The sequence below is a fragment of the Diadema antillarum genome, unplaced genomic scaffold (assembly GCF_040938485.1).
Source record: "Diadema antillarum isolate AM-2024a unplaced genomic scaffold, OU_Dant_1.0 scf00000142, whole genome shotgun sequence".
Taxonomy (NCBI): Eukaryota; Metazoa; Echinodermata; class Echinoidea; order Diadematoida; family Diadematidae; genus Diadema; species Diadema antillarum.
The window spans coordinates 1102742-1126155 of NW_027271031.1; the positions used below are offsets into that span (position 1 = coordinate 1102742).

The 23414-nt window shown below is 38.4% G+C and overlaps 1 protein-coding gene across 1 annotated transcript in view; it reads right to left on the reverse strand.

Annotated features, from left to right (window-relative positions):
* LOC139721392 (glycerol-3-phosphate dehydrogenase, mitochondrial-like) overlaps positions 1–23414 on the reverse strand; it is a 40941-nt gene that overhangs the window by 16821 nt on the left and 706 nt on the right. Inside the window, exons 2-5 of the mRNA XM_071632702.1 lie at positions 14165–14296; positions 13185–13356; positions 8629–8753; positions 6477–6574 (exon numbers count right to left, since the gene is read on the reverse strand). Of these exons, the coding sequence (XP_071488803.1) occupies positions 6477–6574; positions 8629–8753; positions 13185–13356; positions 14165–14278 (509 nt within the window). The 5' untranslated portion in view covers positions 14279–14296. The remainder of the gene's footprint in view (positions 1–6476; positions 6575–8628; positions 8754–13184; positions 13357–14164; positions 14297–23414) is intronic.

The following is a 23414-nucleotide window of genomic DNA, read 5'->3' on the forward strand; positions in this document are numbered from 1 at the left end:
TTGGATAGTAAAACTGAGTGAATGATGCTGTAATGTTGAAATAAACTGAAATGAACGTCACATAACTGAGGTATATGTGAATATTGATCGCTGTCATGTCAGTACTGCAAGTATAGGTTTGCTGTCGAGAATGGTGCAACATTGGTGCATGAGTTTAAAGGCATGGTATAGTTTTGGTTAAGACTTGGCTTCACATTCTTAATGTGTGTGTGTGTGTGTGTGTGTGTGTGTGTGTGTGTGTGTGTGTGTGTGTGTGTGTATGTGTGTGTGTGTGAGAGATAATGAGAAACTTCTTATAAAATATGACAGGGCACGTAATTCCAAGAGGAATTCAAATGTTTATTTGATGAAAATTGGTTGTCAAATGGCTGAGCTTCCAATAAAAAGTGGAACCTCAGCCACCTTTCATTAGACACAAGCACTTTGCTTTACTTTGTGTTTTTTTAATAAATATCTCAGCCATTTCAAAACCAATTTTCATCAAATAACCTTTGAATTCCTCTTAGAATGGTATGCTCTGTAATATTTCATACATGGTTTCTTAGTGCCGGTATCTCACAAAAAGTCAAAAGCTCAATCCTCATCTCCACAAATACTATATCATCCCTTTAAACCTTCCTCCGCCAGGGACTTTGGACAGCCTGTACAATGACATGGGGGTTCCTGGGCCAACCAGCTCTTAAAACACAAAACAGATTTAAAGATCATTTCCTGCAACTGTCTAGACTGCCTGTTGCACACTTAATAAAGATTGCATGAAGAAAAGTAGATTGCAAGAAGGGAAAACCCAGCCAGCTCACAAAAATGGCAAGCACATGTACAATTTTGTAGTATATACATCGTTCAGCTAATACATATGCCATCTGCCCATAATACAGGAAGCGCTCTTGAGACACAGGTAAAGAACAGCCCTCTAGTCAGCTTACAATGTAATTCTATTCTACACAAGCCTAGATGTCACAGGAGCAAGCCAGTGAAAGTCTTGAACGAGTACATTTTGCCTAAAAATTAATCTGAGGATGAAAAACCACACAAATAGCCAGCTTCCTTAACCACCATTTACCTAAATCTAAATATAACCTCCGCCAAGGAAGGAGGTAAAATAATCATCAGCATTGGTTTGTCTGGTAAATTGCAAAATAACTCAAAAAGTTGTGAATGGATTTGGATGAAACTTGCAGGAAAAGTCAATAATGACACAAGGAACAGATGATAAAATTTTGGTAGTGAGCCGGGAATTTCTTATTCTATGGATTTTTAAAGGATTTTTCATCTTTTGGCATACAATGTATAAGGTCAATGAACCAGAGGTTTATACGCACTATAAGAGCATGCTCTGCTCGGGCAAAGCGCTGCACAGCTGGCCATGGCTACTTCACTGCAAACTGTACAACGGGTGCATGTCTCATATCACTTTGACAATTACTGTAAATTGAAGAATGTTCGCATACATTGTACATTGTAATTTCGTGAATTTCGCGAGCCACGAGTCGCTAAATTAATGCACGCAAAAGTTCTTGTCTACACTACATGCATTGAATGTTTAGAGGCAACGCACGAAAATTTCACGCCGCGAAAAAGGCCGACGGCTCCAATTCATGAAAACTTCATGCCGCGAAAATATTGTGTTTTACAGTAAACTGTAATATTTTAAGCACTACGTTAGCTGAGCTCATTCACGCAATTACCTGACAGGTCTGAGGCAAATTGAGGAAGGGGTCGAAGGTGTAGGAAGGAGAGGTTCAGACTCATGTACTTGATGACACAAATGTTGTGCAGGTTTGTCTAAGTTGTTGTTGTTGTTTTTTTTTTTTTTTTTGGGGGGGGGTCATATGTTTCTCATCTTCAGTTTGTCTCATGGGAAGAAGGGTTTTGGAATCACTGCTACATGAAGAGTATCACAGAGTTCATTGTTTTCTTCACTTCTTTTTCCATGATATTATCTTCACATTTTTATCAGGTAAAAGGAAAAAAAAAAAATGAAAAAACAACAACAAAACAAAAACACAAATAAAAAAACAAACAAACAAGAATTGACATTGCAGCATGCATACGACTGTCCTACAGTATATTGGCTTGGTCTGCCAGCCGGGAAGCTGCTTGATATAAAACCAGGAAGAGCGGCAATTTATGAAGGGATGCTGTCAGCAGTCACTTGGGATACAAACTCATTTAGGCCCAAATTCGTGTAGGTGGTTTGAATTTATATCATGGTTTGAATTTAGACCATGGTTTACATTTAGTCCATGGACTATGAAAATAAGTGTGAAATAGGACCTTTGACATGCATCAAAGTGCATTTGTTTCATACAATCTATCACGCATACTTACACAGAAGAAATTGCATTTAAACCATAGTCTAAATCTAAACAACTTTCACAAATTCAGACCCCAGAGATTAAGAAAGTGGCCAACAGAAGTTTTTAAATATGAAATAATCAGGGATAATGATTCTTAGAAGTGTAGCACTACTATAGTATGCAAATAGTCTACAAAACAACAATTTATTTGCGAAATTGACATAGCTGATCAAGAAAGATCCTTATACAAATGTACATGTATCTACCGCACTGTGAAATTCACACAATTGAATCCTTGAACTTGTAACCCTTGACCTTATGCACCCATGAAGTTAAATTTAAAAAAAAAGCTTACTGTTTACAATCACGCATTTGAGATACATGGCTCATTCAAACACATGATTGTATCCCACAGTACTGTATACGGCGAATATTTCGTGAGGTTTTTATTTTCGCGAATTTCACAAGTCAGCTGCTATTCGTGAAATTAAAAACACGCGAAAATATTGACTCTGATGCCGATATGAATGTGACGTATGCGTACACATTTCTCCATTAAGTACAGGACCCCAAGATCGCGAATTTAACCACTCGCGAAATTGTCATGAAGTCCCGATTCCAAAAATTTAGACTCGCGAAATATATGGCGTATACAGTATCTCGTTATTCACAATCATTCCAGCAGCAATAAATGATTACTATCAGATGAAAGCTCCTGATACTATTTAACAGAATTTTCTTTCTCTCTCTCTCTTTCTCTCTTTCAGAATTAAACTAAACCAAGTTTTCAGTCCTTACAAGAGTGGTTTTTTTTTAAATGTTTTATGGAATAGGCCCCTGGAAGGGTGGATTCACAAACATACTCTAAGAAATATGGAAATGTCTTATAAAATTGTCCTATTGGGAGACCATCAAAAGGCAGTAAATTGTTGAATGCCACAGCACTTGGCCTTGACATACTACACTATTCACATGGCATGTGTTTAAACCATTAGTTCTTGACCTCAAACCATGTGGCCCCCTGACTGCCCATGGCTGCCCTGTCATGATATGCTTTTGTGAGAGCAAGTGTGTATGAGTGTACATTGTATGTGTGTGTGTGTGTGCATGTTTTTGTGTTTTTGTTCAGACACATCCCCCCCCCCCACTACTGAGCAAGCTTTCACAGGACAGACAAATCTGAGTCCTCTCAAGTGATCAAGTGATTTGACATCCATTTCATACAGCTCATTACCATTATCACCATTATCATCACTACCATTCTCTCTTCTTTTTCTTTTTCTTTTCTTCTTTTTCTCCTTCTTCTAATCATTATCATTATCACTATCATGATTATCACCACCACCATTATCATCACTATTACAATTATCACATTATCATTATTATTATTATCAGTAGTAGTAGTAGTAGTATCAGTATCAGAAGTAGTAGTAGTAGAAGTAGTAGTAGTAGTAGTAGTAGTAGTAGTAGTAGTAGAAGCAGTATCATTATCATCATAGTTTACTTTTTATAAGAATTAATCAATCGATATTATACTTGTATCATTACTGTTCCTATTTCTACAATTGTATATATGTACTGTCTATAGTGGCCACCAAAGGGAAATGACAAAAGTGGCCACTATAGACAGACTGGTCGGTAGCCATTTTCAATTTCAACACTTGCATTGTATAATAGCATAGAATACAGCATGTTATTCTTTAAAAAGAAAAAAAAAAGACAAGCAAATATGTTTGTATGAGCAGCTATAATATGGAGATGTTTTTTTGGGTGTTTTTGGTAAACTTTATTTCATTTTAAATTTTCTTTTAGCCTGCTTCTGTAACATTTTGAGCCTGGAAAAACTGGTTCATACTGGTTTTGCATGAATTGGTTTATCAGCGAGTTCAAGGGGATCGATAATATGCAAAGCTGATGTAAACAACAAGCAATACCCAGACAAGCATCCTACTGTCCTTATTTAAAGGGATTTCAATCACGAATTAGTCAGCATTTTGGTAAAATTCTAAGATGTCATTAGGAGCTGTCTTTGCCTTTGTAGCATGTATTCAGGGCAGCATTACATTACTGAAGCCTGGATCTATGTAATCAAGTTAGTGGTAAGATGGCTTTTCATGGTGAAGAGCTGCATTTGTCAATCATGTCTGTGTGATTGTAACTAAGCTAGGACTTGGTAGAATTCACACAATGAACGAAAACGCCAACGTATTCATGGCTGATTAAACGGTTCAGCTAAATTTTTGTGGCTGCTACACGCAATTATATATTCACCACAGGATGCAAAATACAGTGCACTCCCATTATAACGAAATGCTCGGGACCAGCAGTTTTCTTTCGTTATAACGAAATTTCGTTATAACCGAACAAATACAATACATAACGAAAACAAGGAACCACGTACGTGTTTGCTGAATACTCATCATACACTGGAAAGCTATGTGAAATGTGATGGGATAACTGTATTACAATAATAAACGCAAGTTCCCCTCAGAAACTGTGCGTGACACAAGGAGCAAACACACGGTGGTGTGAAGCGTGCACCTATGCAGAGACGCTATAAATGCTTGTTCCGCTACGTATTTTCGAAAGCAATTCGCATTTCGTTATAACGGAGCACATTTCTTTTGTTTTTCTTTGTCTGTGGCGCTCGGAAAAGACTTCGTCATAATGGAAATTTCGCTGTAACCGTGTTCGTTTTTTATACAAATGATGCACAGGATAGAGTGCGTTAGTGTAGGCGTATAGTGCACTCGAGGGTATTTACAATTGTGAAACATGCACGAGGCGAAGCCGAGTGCATGTTGCACTACATTGTAAATACTCGAGAGTGAGCTACGCCTCCACTAATGCCACGAAATAATCCTGTGCATCATTTGTTTTATAAAATGGGTCAAAAATTCGAAAACTAACTGCATTTTTCAGCGTTTTTCACGTACTTTTGTGGGTCAAGACGTCCGAAGATGTTCGTCCCAAACATTTACGCACGTCGCACTCGGAAATCCCGCACATACAGTATAAGTTATGGGGGGTTGGGTTTCCGGACACTTAAGTTCCCGCATGAAAACTTACTTATTTTACATAGAATATGCACCCTTTACCTTAAAGACTTGATATAGACTCCTCATATAGGCCTACTAGACAACATACTCTGAAAACGGCGTGAGAATTAACCTGCTAAATTGTTGGATTTGCCCTTCAAAGTGACTCCATGTACGCGTCCGGTCCCACAACGCTTGGTCTACTGTACACTGTACGTATGATACGTACGCCACACATGTTATGCATGCACAAGGGAAGAAAGAAAGGCCGGCCGGCAGTCCGAACTAGAAGTTGTTTACAGGATTGACAGCGCGTATGCATGCAAATCAAAGGAGCCGCCGCGCGCACAGACGATCGGCAATAGGATTTAACACGCAGTGCAATGGGACGGAGTATTAAACCAAAGCACATGTGACTCATTTCAGCGCTTCCTATTGGCTACATTCTTGAACCCATTTTATAAAAGCGAATATTGTACCATAGACTTTAATGGTGATAATTTTGGGACCAGAAGATTTACTTTGTTATAACGAAATTTCGTTACAATCGTGTTCGTTGTAACGGGAGTGCACTGTAAGTGCCCGCTGGCCGCGTTAGGCAGGTAACCGCTATATAAAGTGTCTACAAGGCAGCAATTTCATGCGGGGGATCTTTTAGTGGACTCTATAGACAAGTGGTCGCAAAGACAGGTTTGACTGTACAATAGTATCAATGCTGTTTAAAGGCATAATTTATCATTTGCAGATGAAAAAATAAAACCAGCATTAGTGCTTCAAAATAGTTCTAAAATGTGAGTTAGGGATAGAAACAACCAATGCAAAAATCTGAACCAGTATAATCAATGTTAAGTATTGTTAAATGTACAAAATGTGAACAATAGTTATAATAAAAATGTTTCCAGACTAAACCGTCTACAGTTATGGTTTAATGAGAAAAATAGTGATATCTCCTTACATTTAAACCTTTACTGCAAACATTTTATATGGTAGGATGTTTTGTGATACAACTGACCTACACATATGCATCAAAAGTGACATCTTAAACATTTTTTAAATCACTGCTCCCAAAGGTAAACAGGACCTTTAACAGTACTATGGTAATGAAGATGACAGATGCAGAAATATGAAATAAACTCACTTGTATACAGGCAGCATGATGGGCAGTGGGTAGGATAAATGCGGTGCAATGTCCAGGAGATTGGCTCTTTCGTGTAACGCCTCCTTCACCAACTTGTACTGCAAAGCAAGAGGGGTGTGGAAAATGGTTTCAACTTCATACAGGCAGATGTGCATACAGGATGCAAGCAAAATTACTTGGTTACATCTATAGGTATACAAAGACACAAACAGACACAAGGACACAGACAGACAGAAAACAGACACACATGCACAAAAGACTCTTTGGCCCAAATTCATGAAGGTGGTACAATTGAAACCACTGTTTAAACCATGGACAAAGACCGTACTTTTGTATGAGGCGCCAAGTGTCGCATGGCCTATTTCATTACAAATTCAGTAATTTTGTTGATGAAATGACCATTTCGTTAACAAAATGATCATTTCGTTGACGTAATGTTATCATTTCTAAACGAAATGACTGATTTCGTACCGAAATAGGCCATGCCCCACTTGGCGCCCCATACAAAACTACGGTCTTTGTCCATGGTTTAAACCATGGTTTCAATTGTACCACCTTCATGAATTCGGGCCATTGTATTTCAGTGCCTTAACCTGTTCCACCTCAGAATGTGAAGTCTAAACAGAATTTGTACAGGACCCCTTAGTTTCCAATTAACAAAGGAGTTTAAGATACAGTAACTTTAGATGTAACCAACTCTGACATACTGTAAACGCAGAGATTTTTGCGTACATTAATTTTCGCATATTTCATACTTCTTTTGGCTAGCATGAATTTTAAAACCTGGGAAAGTATCTTAACAATTTTGTTTGCACATTTTGAACAGGTCGAATCATAGGCTTTCATCAGTGGTGCTACCCTGGTACAAGTGGGAGTGTGTGTGCCCTAGGGGTATTCATTAGAGAGCACATGAAATGGAATCAGTGTGTGACAACATTTGATTACTGATAGGAGGAGTACCGGTAGAAATAGAATGAACATTAGATCAATGAAGCAACATGGCTACGGGTAAAGCTGTATTGATACCACCATGGATTCACAGAACTAAGTCACTGACTTTAGCCAAAGAAACAAAACATAATGTAAACGTATCATTTTGCATTACACTGAACATAACATTTGTTTCTTTTTTCATCTGTCTATAATCACTGATCTATTCATTCAGTCACTTACTTATTATTTTAGTCATTCATTCATTCATTCATTTCTTTGTTTCATCTTTCCATTTCATTTCCAGGAACATCGAGCAATCAAGACAAGACTTTACGAGTACACAAGTCAAGATGACAACACGCAACAATCAATACCTGAATATTATTACATGAAAAGCAGAAATATGTACACATACATGCACACATACATATTATAGACACACTCACATAAACATACTGTATGCACACACATACATACATACATACATACACACTACGATACATACACATTCAGAGACTCCAACTCTCCCATTTTCGACGGGAGATCTCCCGCCGAAAACCCATTTTTGCAAAATCTCCCGTTCTCCCGCTTGAGATTTAATATCTCCCGCCCTCGCTCTGTGTCTCCCGTTGGAAAGGATTTCTTACTTTAAATTGCTATTGTATGTTGAAAAAATAAGCCTTAGATAGCACCAGAGAGCATCTAGAACCCTGGGAACTTCGCGCTTCGCACACATCAACTTGGAGTCTCCCGTTTGCTAGGGGTTTCAGGAGGGAGAATCTCCAGATCAGAAGGTGCTTGGGGTTGGAGTCTCTGCACATTACATACATACATACACACTACGATACATACACATTACATACATACATACATACATACATACATGCATACATACATACATACATACATACAAACAAACATACATACATACATACATGCATACATACATACATACATACAAACAAACATACATACATACATACATACATACATCATACATACAAACATGTATACATACATGTACAGAAACACACAGCCTGACAGATAAGCAGACATATTTTATGTACACTTGAAATATATCTTATTTAATCTAAAGTCATAGAATACCAAATGTGACTACACAAAAAGTAGAGACATACATTCTGAGCTTGTCATGTATCGTCACACAACAGAACACAAAGACAAGGCCTTCATTGTTGCAATTATTGTCAAGGCTCACCTGATCATAGTCAAGTCCTAGAATAGCCTTCTGGAGATAACGCACTCCACCGTGAATGAGCTTGGTGCTCCGGCTGCTCGTTCCGCTTGAGATGTCATACTTCTCTACCAGTGCCGTCTTCAGACCTTCACAGAAAAAAAAAGAAAAGCAGACATAATAATTTTTTTTTTTTTGGGGGGGGGGGGCTGAACTTTGTAACACTTGAGATTCAATGACAAGAATGTGAATTATGACACAGTTTTGCTTTTGTTAGCGTGTGTCAATGTAAAAGGGGTTTCGAGATGAACAAAAATCTGTGGATGATTAAAATTGATTGATTACAATAAGATTGATTTGCAATCATCTGTCTGGCTGGTCTGGCTGCTCTAGCTGACATGATTTGCCAGAATATTGAGTTGTTTTGGAGTATTTTGAAATCAAAGATCATGTAAAATAATCTTGATCGTAGTTCACAACTTTCATTCTTGAAGCGCCCTCATACATATGATAAGATAACATGATTGTGAAAACAAAAATTCACTTGTAATAGTTGGTTCTTGCTTTAGATTGTTGCTTGCTCTACATTTGTGCACAAGAAACCCTGAATGACTCCTTCAAGCATGGGGGTATTATGTTCTTGTTTTGACAAAGGTTGTGCTGCTGTTGAATGCAAGGTGACTTCTTTTTATCGTAGTCTTGTGGAAATCACAAAAGCTTGAAACACAAGACCTCTATTTTTTAAGTCAGGGAAAAATAATTTACATATTTATGCCACAAGGCCAGTGATATTTTAAAATGTGGCTGTACATCTGAACAACAAACACGACTATTCGCTCCTTCGTGCAAAGCACACATCTTCTTAAACCCTTGAATTTCAATGTTATCAAGAATAATATGTTTTATAATAGGGCCTTCTTAGCCATGGAAATTTCTCATGGTATCTAAATGAAGAATATAAAAAAATATAAGGAGGAATAGAATGCTTGTACTGATTACAATCAAATCAACATGCAAAAAGTACACACATATAGACACACACACGTCCATCAAAGGAATGCTAAATCTATGGTTAATTTGCTCTTGTTTCCAAATTTGATTGTCAAGCTATCACATCTGGAAAATTGGCTGTCCCACAAAAAAAGATTACAAATGAAAGAAAAGGAGAAATATTTAAAGAGAAGCACCTGCAGTACCATTTCAGGCCAAGACAGTCAATATTTTAACAGGAGGGCTGCAATTTTGTAAATGGTTTAACGAAGGGCCAGGCAAGCAAAAACAAATCCAATGCTGTTCATATTACTACATGGCCAGAACCTAAATGTAAAGGAAGGCTCTTAAAGGCGCATAGTCCTGGTAGTGTAGAGGGCGCTGTTGATGATACTGCCGATCACCATTAGCACTGATACAAAGATTGCCGAAGTTGAGCTGTCATCAAGAGTAAAGCACGTTTGTGACGTAGGTGTTGCTAGGTTAACGTTGCCTTCGTTGTCTTCTCTGCGCATCACGCAGTCGATAGTAATGCCAGGGTGCGTGCATATGTGCTTCTTAGTATGACATAACAAAAGAAGTTTACTAAAGCTATCATCCCCCTCAGCCGACTCATGAGCCAAACTGTGAACGGACCACTGACTACAGTGGATGGGACTTCTTCGGACTCGGGGAAATGGGTCATAGCGTAAGCGCTAAAGAGGAGTCGATAGCGTAGGTCTCCATAGGAAACTTGCGCCATGCGCCCGCGTACGCATTCGACTAAACCACCGGGACCATGTGCCTTTAACATTACACGAGGAGTGACATCTGGAAAGTGTAATACTTTTGCACACAATACAACTACATGGCTGAGGCATTGATGCACAAAGCACATGTAATTATTCCCATAAAATGGTTCTACAAAAGGCAAGACTGTCAACTTCTGCAGATCAAAAAAGCATACTCATGCACAGTAACAACCCCCCCCCCCCAATAAAAAACAAACAAAAACAAAGTAAAAAATAAACAAGCAAACAAAACCAAATCTGGGAGACATGATCATATTCTGTTTTGAATAAAGGGATAGATTGCACATACTAACAATGCTGATAATCAAATTTCAGTAAAAACTGAACTTTTTACAATTCTTAGGAGAAAATGCATACTAGATATGAAGAGCTCAGTTGCAAAAGGTACTACATCCATTTTCCATCAAAATCCACTTTTTGGTCTTGATGTACTCATTTTTAGGACCTCTTTACACCTATATTAACGAAAAGCTGAACTTCCAACCAGAAAGTATTAAAAAATTACATTTAAAAATCAGTTCGGTTGCAAAAGGTACTACATCCATTTTAGTAGGGTTGCAAAAGGTACTACATCCACTCCAATGACATCATCGGGAAATTGACCAATCAGAGAGCAGCATTGGCTTGACCCTCTACCATTGTCTACTGACTTAATCCGTAAACAAAATAAGTTGGCTTTTGGCTTTTTGGCTTTCTGTTAAAATCACCCCGCAAATCTGACCAATATCTTGAAAAACTCATCACATTTCTATCAAGCAATGCAGGAAAATTAAGGAGAACTCATTGACAAAACAAACCATCCCAGGAGAAGGATCGTGAATTAAAGGCAGTCGACAAGAGCAAAGGAGAATCTGGAGAAATTACGTGACTCTCATGTAGTCCCACATACTGCATCTACTGTTAGTTACTGGTACCGTGCGTTACTGCTAGGGTGTTGAGTTTGAGCCATTAATTGTCCCCAGAATAAAGTACAGACACTTTGTAGGTATGGTCTATTTCTTACATAAATTGCTTAACAGCTAATAAGTGTTTGACAACTAGTCTGAAAGCAAAGTTACTTTGTTAGATGTATACAATGGCATGAAATTCTGACATCCCTACAAACAGTGCTTTACCTGTGGGTATGCTGTGCAATTCTATACGTGCATGATGTCAAGTACCAGGCCCCAGGGCTTGAAAGTACATAGTGACATACAGCTTTGAACACTAGATTTATATTCATTTTTGTGAATGACACCTTTTACTTATACAATGTCACAAAAGTAATACCAAATGTGCGTTTAGTATAGGTGGTCATATTACTCATCGAAGGTCTTGATTTCTATCAGCTATTAGATTATCAGATTTATCTTACCTGATAAAGAACATACAAGAATGAAATTCATGTAATGAATTTAATTACACCGTTGAGAAAATTCAGCACATTCAGATGCTGCTTTTCCACCAAGTTACATTGAAAAAAAATAAAGAAAAATTAAGGAATACAGTATTCTTGAGACACGTGAAGGGAGAATTCACAGGGAGAAAAATGGCCAAAAAAATAATACAAAGAGAAAAAAGATAAGAAATCTTGAGATAAAGCTCGTGAGAGAAAAATAAAAGGAGAAAACGGAAAAGAGAAATCACCTGGTGAGATATTGTGACCCCTCCCCATCGATAACCGTTCACTCATAATGGATCCCCCCCCCACATGCTTATGACCAAAGACAGTCATTCATTCAAAATATTAGTCAGCAAGGGAGAAGTGGGGCATTAGCAATGCACATTGGTTTGTTATTCTTGATTGTAAATAGGGCAGGGCATTGTCAATTACCTAGGCCCTACTGACCTCGTATCCCATCCCCATCAACACCGTTGCTGAAAAAAATAAATCTGCGAAACATGTCATAACATCACATGAAATATACACTCGCGTATCTCTGGCATGTGAAAGTTCGGTTTCAAAAGGTACTACATCCACTTTCGGTTGCAAAAGGTACTACATCCACAAAAATATAAAAATGTTTAATTCATAAAAAATAAATGAATGGACCTGGATTTTCTTAGAGAGTGGTTTTAGTGTTGTATCATCTAGCAGTATAATAGGGGGAAATATCATTCCAGTCTGAGCTTGCTAAATATGATACTGGTAATAAAAAAATCGCGTTTTTCTCAGAACTTGAAATTATGGATGTAGTACCTTTTGAAACCGAACTCTTCATATAATACATTAAAAAACAATAGAGTGAAGCTGTAAAAAGGACTGACAAGTGGTTAGGAGGAGCCCTTTCTACATTTTCGCTACTTGACAGAGAGTAAACGTTCACTAGGGCCATTGCTAAGATGAATATCTACACCACTACAAGCAGAGAATAAAGCACTCGTAGAGCGCAGACCTCCGCCACACAGCTTATTTCCACCCATTAATTATTCATGCACGCTGAAAATTGCCCAATTTCCCAATAAAGAAGCGTTTTGTTTACGTCATCTGCTTCCAGCTACACAGCGCCTCGCACAAGCACAAGCTTTAGAGCAAGTATGCAGACCTTAAATACGCCAAGCTTGAGCTCCAAAGTTCATTGACGCTATCAGAAAAAAAAGATCGAAAATCCATAAAAATTCCCGGATCACTAATCAAAATTGAATCATCTGTTCCTTGTGTCATCAATTTTTCCTGAAAGTTTCACTCAAATCCGTTCACAACTTTTTGAGTGATTTTGCAACTAGACAAACCGATGGCGATGATCACTTAACCCCCTCTTTCCTTGGCGGAGGTAATAATGTCTGTGCAGACTCTTTATTCCACATCAAGTCACTCACCTCTACTGACGGCATCAAGGGCTACTCCACACCCCGTGGCCCCGCCCCCTATCACCAGGACGTCGTACTCGTGAGTGCTCTGTAGTGACTGCACTTGCTGTTCCCTCGTCGGGAGGGAGGAGATGTAGTGGACATTGCGCAGCTCCGCTGCCACCACTTGGGCTTGACGATTCTGTCAGTCACAGATTTGAAAAAAAAAATGAAATAAATGTGTCACAAACTTCTCTTAGGTCTGCTTTAGACATACAGATGCAGCATTGGATTGGATTTGGATTTATTTATTCAATACTTCATAAAAACCATACAAACAAAAAGAGAAAATACACAACATATAAAGTACAAATTATGCATTATATTCACATTCATGTCGTCAAGTGTGTATATTAAAAGTAACTGACATGTCTGCAACGGATATAAAATATAAACATCAACATAAAAAATTATGAAGCATTAGGAATATAGTTGCTATGTGAACTGCAAATATCATGAAGCCCTTTACCTACAGTTTGTTCTAAAAAAAAAAGTAAATAAAAACATAACTACAGTCTAGTATAGTTACAAGAAGTGGACAACTTTTTGAAAATTCTTAGTAAATTTCTAGCTGCAAACATAAGCCAAGAAGTTTGGCTCAAGATGTCTTTTCACAAGCTAAAATCATTGCTAAAGTGAACATTTTCATGATCAGAAAGTAACGCAAAAATAAAAGCACACAACATTTTTGCTTGCTAAATATACCACCACTTATGTCTTGATACTGCGGAATCAAGTACACGCAAAATTCATCTTACCTGGCCAAGCACGAAAACATTCACTTTTCCAGTAAGAGTTTAATTGAGAAATGGGTTAAGCGCAATCTTTAAACATTTTAAAGTAAGTCCAGCAGCATTAATCACAGACATCTCAAATTAACATGAACGGAGTTAACTTGTTTTGTATTCAAACTCTTCAAATGTATCTCAACTGACAGAGTAAGTCCTTACCTGGGCCAATTTCTTCTGATTGCTGCGGGAGACAATATAGCCTGCAGTGACTGCTCCGGCCCCTAGAAGGGCACCCCCTACCAAGAGCCGCTTCAACCGATGGCTAAGCACCATGCTTACTCCCTAAACCCACTGTCGAGGAGGAACAAAATAAAGAGGAAGAGATCAGAATAAGAATAGAAACAGGACACCCTTGAATAGCCCTGCAGGAATGTTTCTGAACTGTAAAGTAGGTACCGGTACATGTTGTACCTTAAAATCCCAAAGTGTCGTACAAGTTCCAATAAACTTTCCATTTGCGGAACGATAAGGTACTGTGCACAACATGACTTTGCTTTGTTAAGTAGATCGCCCCATCATCAGGCATTTTTGGGTTTAGGAAAAATGTGGCCTGGAGAGTTGACCGATTTTGAGATTATCACTTTCTTGCTCCAACATGTTGTATTGTATTCAACCCCAGTTCAATTTGTTCATAGATAGTGGAAGGTAAGAGAGTTGTCATATTCCATCCAAAAGGTCAAAAAATTAATTCCAGCTTAGGCCTAGTTCATATCCAGCAGAGAGAAACACGGAAACAGAGTGTGTAAAATTGACCCGGTTACATCTGTGACTGTGTGCTAGACTAGATTTTACTTGCTCCATAAATTCTAGATACCGGTACATGCTGAAACTTCTCTTTTTTACCAAGACGTCTACACTACTACAACTAGCTACTGTCAACCACTGCAATTGATACAGTACCACTACAGTGTACAGTAAAATATGGTATCCCGTTAGCAGCAGGCTTTGTACAGGGTGCCTATTTCTATTTGCAGCAAGGGCCATTTCATTCATTGATGAAAAGGGGCAATCAAGTGCTAGGTGTAACTTCCCTCAACACTTGTATCTCCTGCTTGTGTTCTACTGTGGGACTAAGCATGATGTTCATTACTAGTATTAGCTGTTTTATTGATGAATGAAAGTGCCCCTGCCAGAATTAGGCACCCTGCCACAAACTGGGTTGATTACTCCAGTGCAGTGATACTTCAGATGCAACGGTTAGAGTCTATAGGATTAATAATCACTCATTGTTACACACAGCTTTCTATTTTGTAGGGTCTGCACAGTACTGGTTGAGGTGGGGATTCATGTTTTGAACATTCCTAAGTGAGATAATGAGAAACCTCTTATGAAATACGAAAGAGCATAGGAAGGATTTAATGTTTATTTGATGAAAATTGGTTTGCAAGTGGCGGAGTACAGTAACATAAAAAAAAAGTGATAATAAAAGGCGACAGGCCACGCCTTTAATTACTAATATTAGGATCTCTTTGTTTCACTTTGTTTTTGGATATCTCAGCCATTTCAAAACCGATTTTCATCAAACTTTTTATACCCCTTACAATTGCATGCTCTTTGACATCTCATACTTTTCATAGAGTGGTTTCAGAGTATCTCGCAAAACGTTAAAAGCTAAATCCTCACCTCAACCAGAACTGTACACACCCTTTTTGGTTAACTGACATGCATACCAGTATAAACTACACCGGTTTGTTTTCTTAGTTGTTGTTTTTTTGTGTGTGTGTGTGTAAACAACACATCTCACAAAGTGTACCATTGGAATTAGAGGGCGCTGTTGGCGATGATGGACGCACTGTGACCGGTCTCCTGACACCAATTTTCCAATCTGATTACATCTGCCTGAAAACGGAAAATATCAAGCTACCGCAAGTACCAAGTGTATCTTAAGACTGTAGTGCAATGTTTGGCTAGGGTAGAGGATGAAATATGTAACCCATTTTTATATTTTGATGACTTACTTTTTCTGTACGTGACCATTGTGGAACCCAAGATGGCGGACGCCATAGACATGAACGATGAGGCAAGTTCGAGTGAACCGGAAAGTGAAACGAGTTCTGAAAAGCGTACACCGCTTAAGTACACCTTTATCAAGCAGAAAACTAGTCTACAGAAATACCAAAGTGGTTATTTTCAAGACCCAAAGTGTGAAAGTGGCACAAAACACTCCAATATTGAGGCTGAAAAATGTGGTATCTGTGACAAAATGATTGATGACTCGGCTGTAGTACAGTGTGATATATGCAAAACCTATTACCACCAAACATGTGGGGGCCTCACAGAAGAACTGTTTGCTATCATTGCCAGGTATGGCACACAGGGATCAAGTGATATTCCATGGCACTGTAAGATCTGCAGGAAATATGCTAAAGCCATGTTAGGAGAGATGATTGACCTCAGACGAAGGCAAGACAAACTAGAGAATGAGATGAGAACAGTGAAAAATCAAATCTCCAAACTAGACAAGGCAAGATCAGAGTCTCCTGTAGAGAGTGATGAACTAAACAAGATTGTGAAAGAAGCTATCGAACAGGACAAAAGGCAGTTGAACCTAGTCATTAGTAACCTGCCTGAAGCCACACCAAGCAGCACACAAAGGGTAGTTCAGAAGGCAGTACGTGACTTATTCCAGACTAAGTTGCAAGTTGAGCCAAGTGAGGTTGTTACCATAGACAAGCTACTCACTCAGAAAGGGAATCTTGTGAAAGTGCAATTGAAAACAAAGTCTGCGAAAAAGAAAATTCTCAGCAATGCATCCAGGCTACGTATGGAAATGTATACATCCGTCCAGACATGACATACCAGCAAAGGCAAAGAGATAGTGAACTACGTGATGAACTGAAAAGAAGAAGAAAAAAAGGAGAAAAAAACTTGAAAATAGTGAGAGGGAAAATTGTGATGTACAACCCCACTCTCAACCCGCCAGGCGAAGGACGCAGTTTGTAACCAATTCAGAACAGTGCACTGTAAATAGAACTACATTGTAGCACCAACAGCAAACATCTGAAATCAAGAGAAGCCGACCAAAAAGCCCAGGTGAAAAATCATCACTGTGCAGGCAAAACTCAGGAATGTTACGAACCTCAAGATGAGTATCAGTTAGTAGCTATTGAGGAAAGCCACCCAACAGCACCCGGACTCAGTAAAAACCATGAAGAAATTAGTCGAGAAGCACAGGTGAAAAGACATCACTATGCAGACAAGACCATGGAATTCAGAGATGAGTACCAAAAAGGAAATATTGAGGAATTATACCCCACAGTATCTGAATTCAGAGCAAGAAGTAAAAAAGTCTGTCAAAAAACTCAGGTGAAAAGCCATCACCGTGCAGAAAAGACTTCAGAATTTCAAGCTGAGCACCAGAGAGGAGCTATTGAGAAAAGTCACCTCACAATACCTGAACCTCGAATAAGGAATAAAGAAGTTTGTCAAGAAACTGAGGTGAAAAACCATCACCGTGCAGAAAAGACTTCAGAATTTCAAGCTGAGCACCAGAGAGGAGCCGTTGAGGAAAGTCACCTCACGATACCTGAACCTCGAATGAGGAATAAAGAAGTTTGTCAAGAAACTGAGGTGAAAAGCCATCACCGTGCAGACAGGACTTCAGGGTTTCAAGTTGAGCACCAGATCAAGGAAAGTCACCCTACAGTATTCGAACTCAACAAAAGGAAAAAAAATCACAAAGAAGTTAGTCAAGAAGCTCAGGTGAAAAGTCATCACTGTGCAGACGGGACCACGGAGTCTAGAGCGGAATGTTATAAAGGAGTTATTGAGGAAAGCTACCCAACAGCTCCTGAATTCAGAACAAAGCATAAAAAAGTCAGTTATGAAGTCAAGGCGAAAAGTTATCACAGTGCTGACAAAACATTGGAGTCCCAAGTAGAATACCACTTAGGAGATACTGCAGAAAGCCATCCGGCAGTACCCAAAACCAGAACAAAGGAAGTTGTGTACCAGAACTTTGGAAAATCACCAAAAAGCGCTGACCAATTATCACCCAAATATGGAGAATGTAAGCTTCCAAGACAGACAAAATTGAAGTGTTTATTTACTAATGCAAGAAGCATTGTAAATAAGTTTGAGGAATTGGAGTGCAGAGTACAGAATGAAAACCCAGACCTGATAGGCATCGTTGAAACCTGGCTGGACAGTGAAATTAGCAATGCTGAGATACAATTGCCAGGTTACAACATTTTCCGGGCAGACAGGAAAAGTAAAACAGTCAGATGTGGAGGAGCTGCATTATATGTTAAAGAGAGCATTGATGTGATACAAAGACAGGACTTTGAATTCCATGAATCTGTCTGGGTGGAGTTATGTGACATCGAGAGAGAGACGATAAGGAACACCAACAATGACATTAGCCAAACCCGGACGGACAGTGCAAACAACAGTGACAAAAACCAATCTGTGAGAACCAGAGACAAACTGCTGATTGGTGTAGTGTATAAAACCCCGTCTGTTTCACATGAAGATGTTGCGAAAATGTACCGAGATCTTGAAAAAGCGGGAAAACAAGAAACAGTTGTGATGGGAGATTTCAACTTCAGAGAAGTCGACTGGGAACTGCTCCGGACGACGAAAGAAGGAGAGCAATTTCTCGAAATTGTTCAAGAAAATCTATGGACACAACATGTCACCACACCAACAAGGGGAGACTCCATATTGGACCTAGTGTTGACGTCAGAGCCTAGTATGATTGAAGACCTGCAGGTCATGGACAAATTAGGCAGCAGTGACCACAGAATTATAGAGTTTAACATGATCTGTAGTGTACAACTGGAAGCAATGTCTTATACTAGAAACTACAACAAAGGTGACTATAGCGCTATGAGAAACAGACTGAACAGTATAAAGTGGGAGGAAGAATTCACAGGCTACAATACCAAGCAAGCATGGACTAAACTACATGACGAACTGAACAACCTAGTTGAAAAGTATGTCCCTATGAAAAGGAAAACAAACCGAACCAAAGCCAAGTGGATGACCCGAGCTACAATGAAAGCAATCCGAAAAAAGAGGAAAGCATGGACAAAGTACAAAGTATCTGGAAGCAAGAAGGACCACCAGTACTACAAGTCCTGTGAAAAAGTAGCCAAGAAGAAAATAGGGGAAGCAAAGTTCAACTTTGAGAAAAAGATCGCCGATGACATAAAGCAAAACCCCAAGAGTTTCTATTCATACATGAGATCAAAAAGGAAAGTCAAAGACACTGTTGGTCCACTGAAGTATGAAAATGGTGACATCATACCACCAGGGAAAGAAACAGCAGACGAACTCAACAAGTTCTTTACTTCAGTATTTACAGAAGAGACTGGCGACCCACCACCTGTAAAAATTGCTTTCCAGTACGAAGATAAACTCCAGCTTACAGAGATTACGGTGACGCCAGAAGATGTAGAAAAATACCTGCAAGAGCTGGATCCCTCGAAAGCGGCCGGTCCAGACGACATAGCACCAAAATTGTTGAGAGAATTAGCAACAGAACTCTCCAAGCCACTTGCCCTGATATTCAATTCATCTCTGAAGGAAAGTTGTATCCCGGAAATCTGGAGAACTGCAAATGTAACCCCGATTTTCAAAAAGGGAGATAGATCAGAGGCTGGAAATTACCGCCCCATCAGCCTGACATCTGTTGTATGTAAAACCATTGAAAAGATTATCCGTGACCGCATTAGTGACCACCTTGAGAAATACCAACTCATCAAGGACACACAGCATGGTTTTCTGAAAGGAAGGTCATGTGCAACTAACTTGATTCTACACATGGAAATGTTAACTAAACATGCAGCTGACGATTTGCCAACTGATGTCATCTATCTTGACCTAGCCAAGGCATTTGATAAAGTCCCTCACAAGAGGCTAATAGAGAAACTAAGTGCACATGGAATAGGAGGACAAGTACTGGCATGGATCCAAACATGGCTAGCAAATAGATCTCAGGGCAAGTCCAAGATAACGCGCGCGTTACGTATGGGACATTCAGAGACTTTTATGACCTGAAAAATAGTGTTAATGGCCTTTGATCTAATTGAAATTTTTCATGGTGATTGATATCTAGGAGAAGTATAATCATGTAAAAAATTGAGAAAAATGACTTTCACAATTATATTCTAGAAGAGAAAATATGTGCCGTTACGTATGGGACCAGAAAAATTTTGTTATTTTGAACATTTTTTTCAACTTCAAAACTCTCTGAAAGTATTTTATTCTACAACTTGTAACTCACTGTGATGAAAGCCACAACACTCAAGATTATGAGAGGTAAGTTTCATGTCATGAGGCAAAAAGCTCTAATTACAGGTTCTGATTAAAGACAGACATGACGTGTTACGTATGGGACAGTTACGTATGGGACACTTTGTCCCCCATTCGTTTAGTGTGGGGAGAACCATGTTTATGGGTATTTTGCATAATTATTGAAGTAAAATCAGTTGAAACTACTCAAATACTGATCCAGATTGTCAAGTAAACAATATTCCCCAAATATTTATCATCATAATCATATTCAATCATATTTTCATATTTTTATGACCAACCTGAGTATGCATGCCCTTTGTCCCCCATTCGTTTAGTGTGTGGAGAACCATGTTTATGGGTATTTTGCAAAATAATTTTGCAAAATACCAATAAACAAATTTGTGCATAATTATTGGGGTAGAATCAGTTGAAATTACTCAAATACTGATCCAGATTGTCAAGGGAACAATATCCCCCAAATATTTACAATCATAATCTTTAATCATATTCTATATTTTTATGACCAACCTGAGTACATGTATGTATGCCCTGTATTTTTATCAGGATAGTCACTACTAAAAATTGAATAGTAAAGTGTTTACTTCCATTGATAAAGGACAGTTTACCATTCAGTTTCAATAAAAAACAACTTGACACAAGAAATATTAATTTTACTAAAGATGCAATACCTGCTGCGTGGAACCCTAGTAATCGTGTAGATGATGTCTGTCTAGTAATCAGGTCATTGATTCGAGTCATATCTCAGTATGAGTATATACCCATGATTTTTGTCGTGGCTACTACTGAAAACTGAATGAGGACAATTTGTTTATCACTTGCAATAAAAGAAAATGATACAAAAAACACTAATTTGAAGTAACATCTTCATTATCATCACATACGTGTGTTATACAATGCAGCTACAACGTAGCTGGAGCTCTACATTGAGTGGTGAACATTACCCAATATACTAGTAGTTGAACTGCAATTTTTCAATCTGCTTGTGTATAACATACGGTTTCAGTACCCTTTAAATCAGAGGTCTCTATCCTAAAGGGACTGTATAGTTTTGGTTCAGATGGGAATTCTGATTTCAACTTTTACAAGATAATTAGCACTTCTTTTATGAAATATTTAAATAGCATACAATTCTAAGAGGAATTCAAAGTTAACATGACAAAAATCTGTTTTGAAATGGCTGAGATATTCTGAAACGTGGTGTCCTAACAAAAGGTGGGTCACATTTATTATTAGGACCACTTCATTTTACTTTGTATTTGTTTGTTTTTTGATATCTCAGCCATTTCAAATTGGATCTCCATCAAATAAACTTTGAATTCCTCTACTCTGAGATTTGTTTGCTCTTTAATACATGTAATTCATATAATTGGTTTCCAATCATCTTGTAAAATGTTGAAAACTGAATCCGCATTTCTACAAAAACTATATCATCCCTTTAATGCTGATTTTCATTGTGTATTTTGCCATCTCCCCCTCCCCCTTTCTGAAATTTGTTCAGTCAAGTACATGTATTGTTTCAAGTGTCTATAACTCAAAAATAGCTGCAAAGTTGGGATGCTTTCTTCAGGATGATTGACCATTTGTGTACTGAGAGACCCTCCGTGTACATGCATTCACATGCAATATGTATGAGGATGTCCCATACGTAACACATTTGTCCCATACGTAACATTATTTAATTCCCTAATAAAAAATATTTCTTTTACTATTTTTGCTTCTTTCTATGGTATTTAACTTCTCTAAACAATAAATTAGAACTTTCCAAAAGGGCATTCAAATAACTTTTGAAATTTCAGAGAAAACCTAAAAAAATGACCTCAATTTGTTACGTATGGGACATCTCATGATAGGACACGAGCTAATTTGCATAATCATTTGCATAATCTCTAAATTTTCATACCAAGTTAAACTACTTGATGAACTTCTTGTGTCCACATATTAATCAAATATCATTTGCTTTCCTTTGAATAAATATGAATTTTTATAAATGTCCCATACGTAACGCTGTATTTCACATTTATGCAAATGAAGCCCTTGAAATTTGTGTAAATTTACATAATATCATTTTTTCCTTCATGGAAATCAAAACTTCAACTCATAAGCTTCAAAATGACACCAAACATGTCAATATTGAGCAAAGATGAAATTTTGCCTTCTGAGGGGACCTTATCTTGGACTTACCCCTCAGAGAGTTGTCATACAGGGAGCAAAGTCAGAAGAAAGTGCAGTACACAGCTCTGTTGTCCAGGGTTCAGTCCTGGGCCCCCTGTGTTTCATAGTCTACATGAATGACTTGGAGGATGGGACCACCTGTACAGTTAGTAAGTTTGCGGACGATACCAAGCTCTCCAACTCAGTTGCAAAAGATCAGGATAGACAACGGCTACAAGAATACTTAGACAAACTTACTGAGTGGTCAGACACATGGAAAATGATGTTCAATGTCGACAAGTGTTCTGTAATGCATATTGGTCATAACAATCCCCAACAAGAGTACCAAATCAATGGAAAAACACTGAACAGTGTAACAGAAGAAAAGGACCTGGGGGTTTGGATAAGAGATGACCTAAAAGTTGCAAAACAATGTGCAGAAGCAACCAAGAAAGCAAACCAAACGCTTGGCATGGTCAAACGCTCCTTCAAATACAGAAGTTCTGAAATAATCATGCAACTGTACAAGTCACTGATCAGGCCCCATCTTGACTACTGTATCCAAGTGTGGAGACCACATCTAAAAAAAGACATCAAACTGTTGGAAGGAGTGCAGAGAAGAACCACCAAACTCATCCCAAGCATAAGACACCTTCCGTACGAAGAAAGACTCCAGAAACTCCACCTCACTACACTAGAAGATAGACACAAAAGAGCAGAGTTAATCCAAACCTACAGAATATTCAACAAGATTGATAGAATCAACCCAACAGAGATCTTCCAACTAGCAACACACCAGAGCACAAGAGGACACCAACTCAAAATCCAGAAGCAACACATGAGAGTTGACGCCAGGAAATATACGTTCAGTCAAAGGGTAATTCAAGACTGGAACAATCTCCCCCCAGCAGCAGTCCACGCAACATCAATAAACAGCTTCAAAACAGAATTAAGATTATCAATGGGTTACTAAGGGCGAAAAGCCCTCCTCACCCTAGCC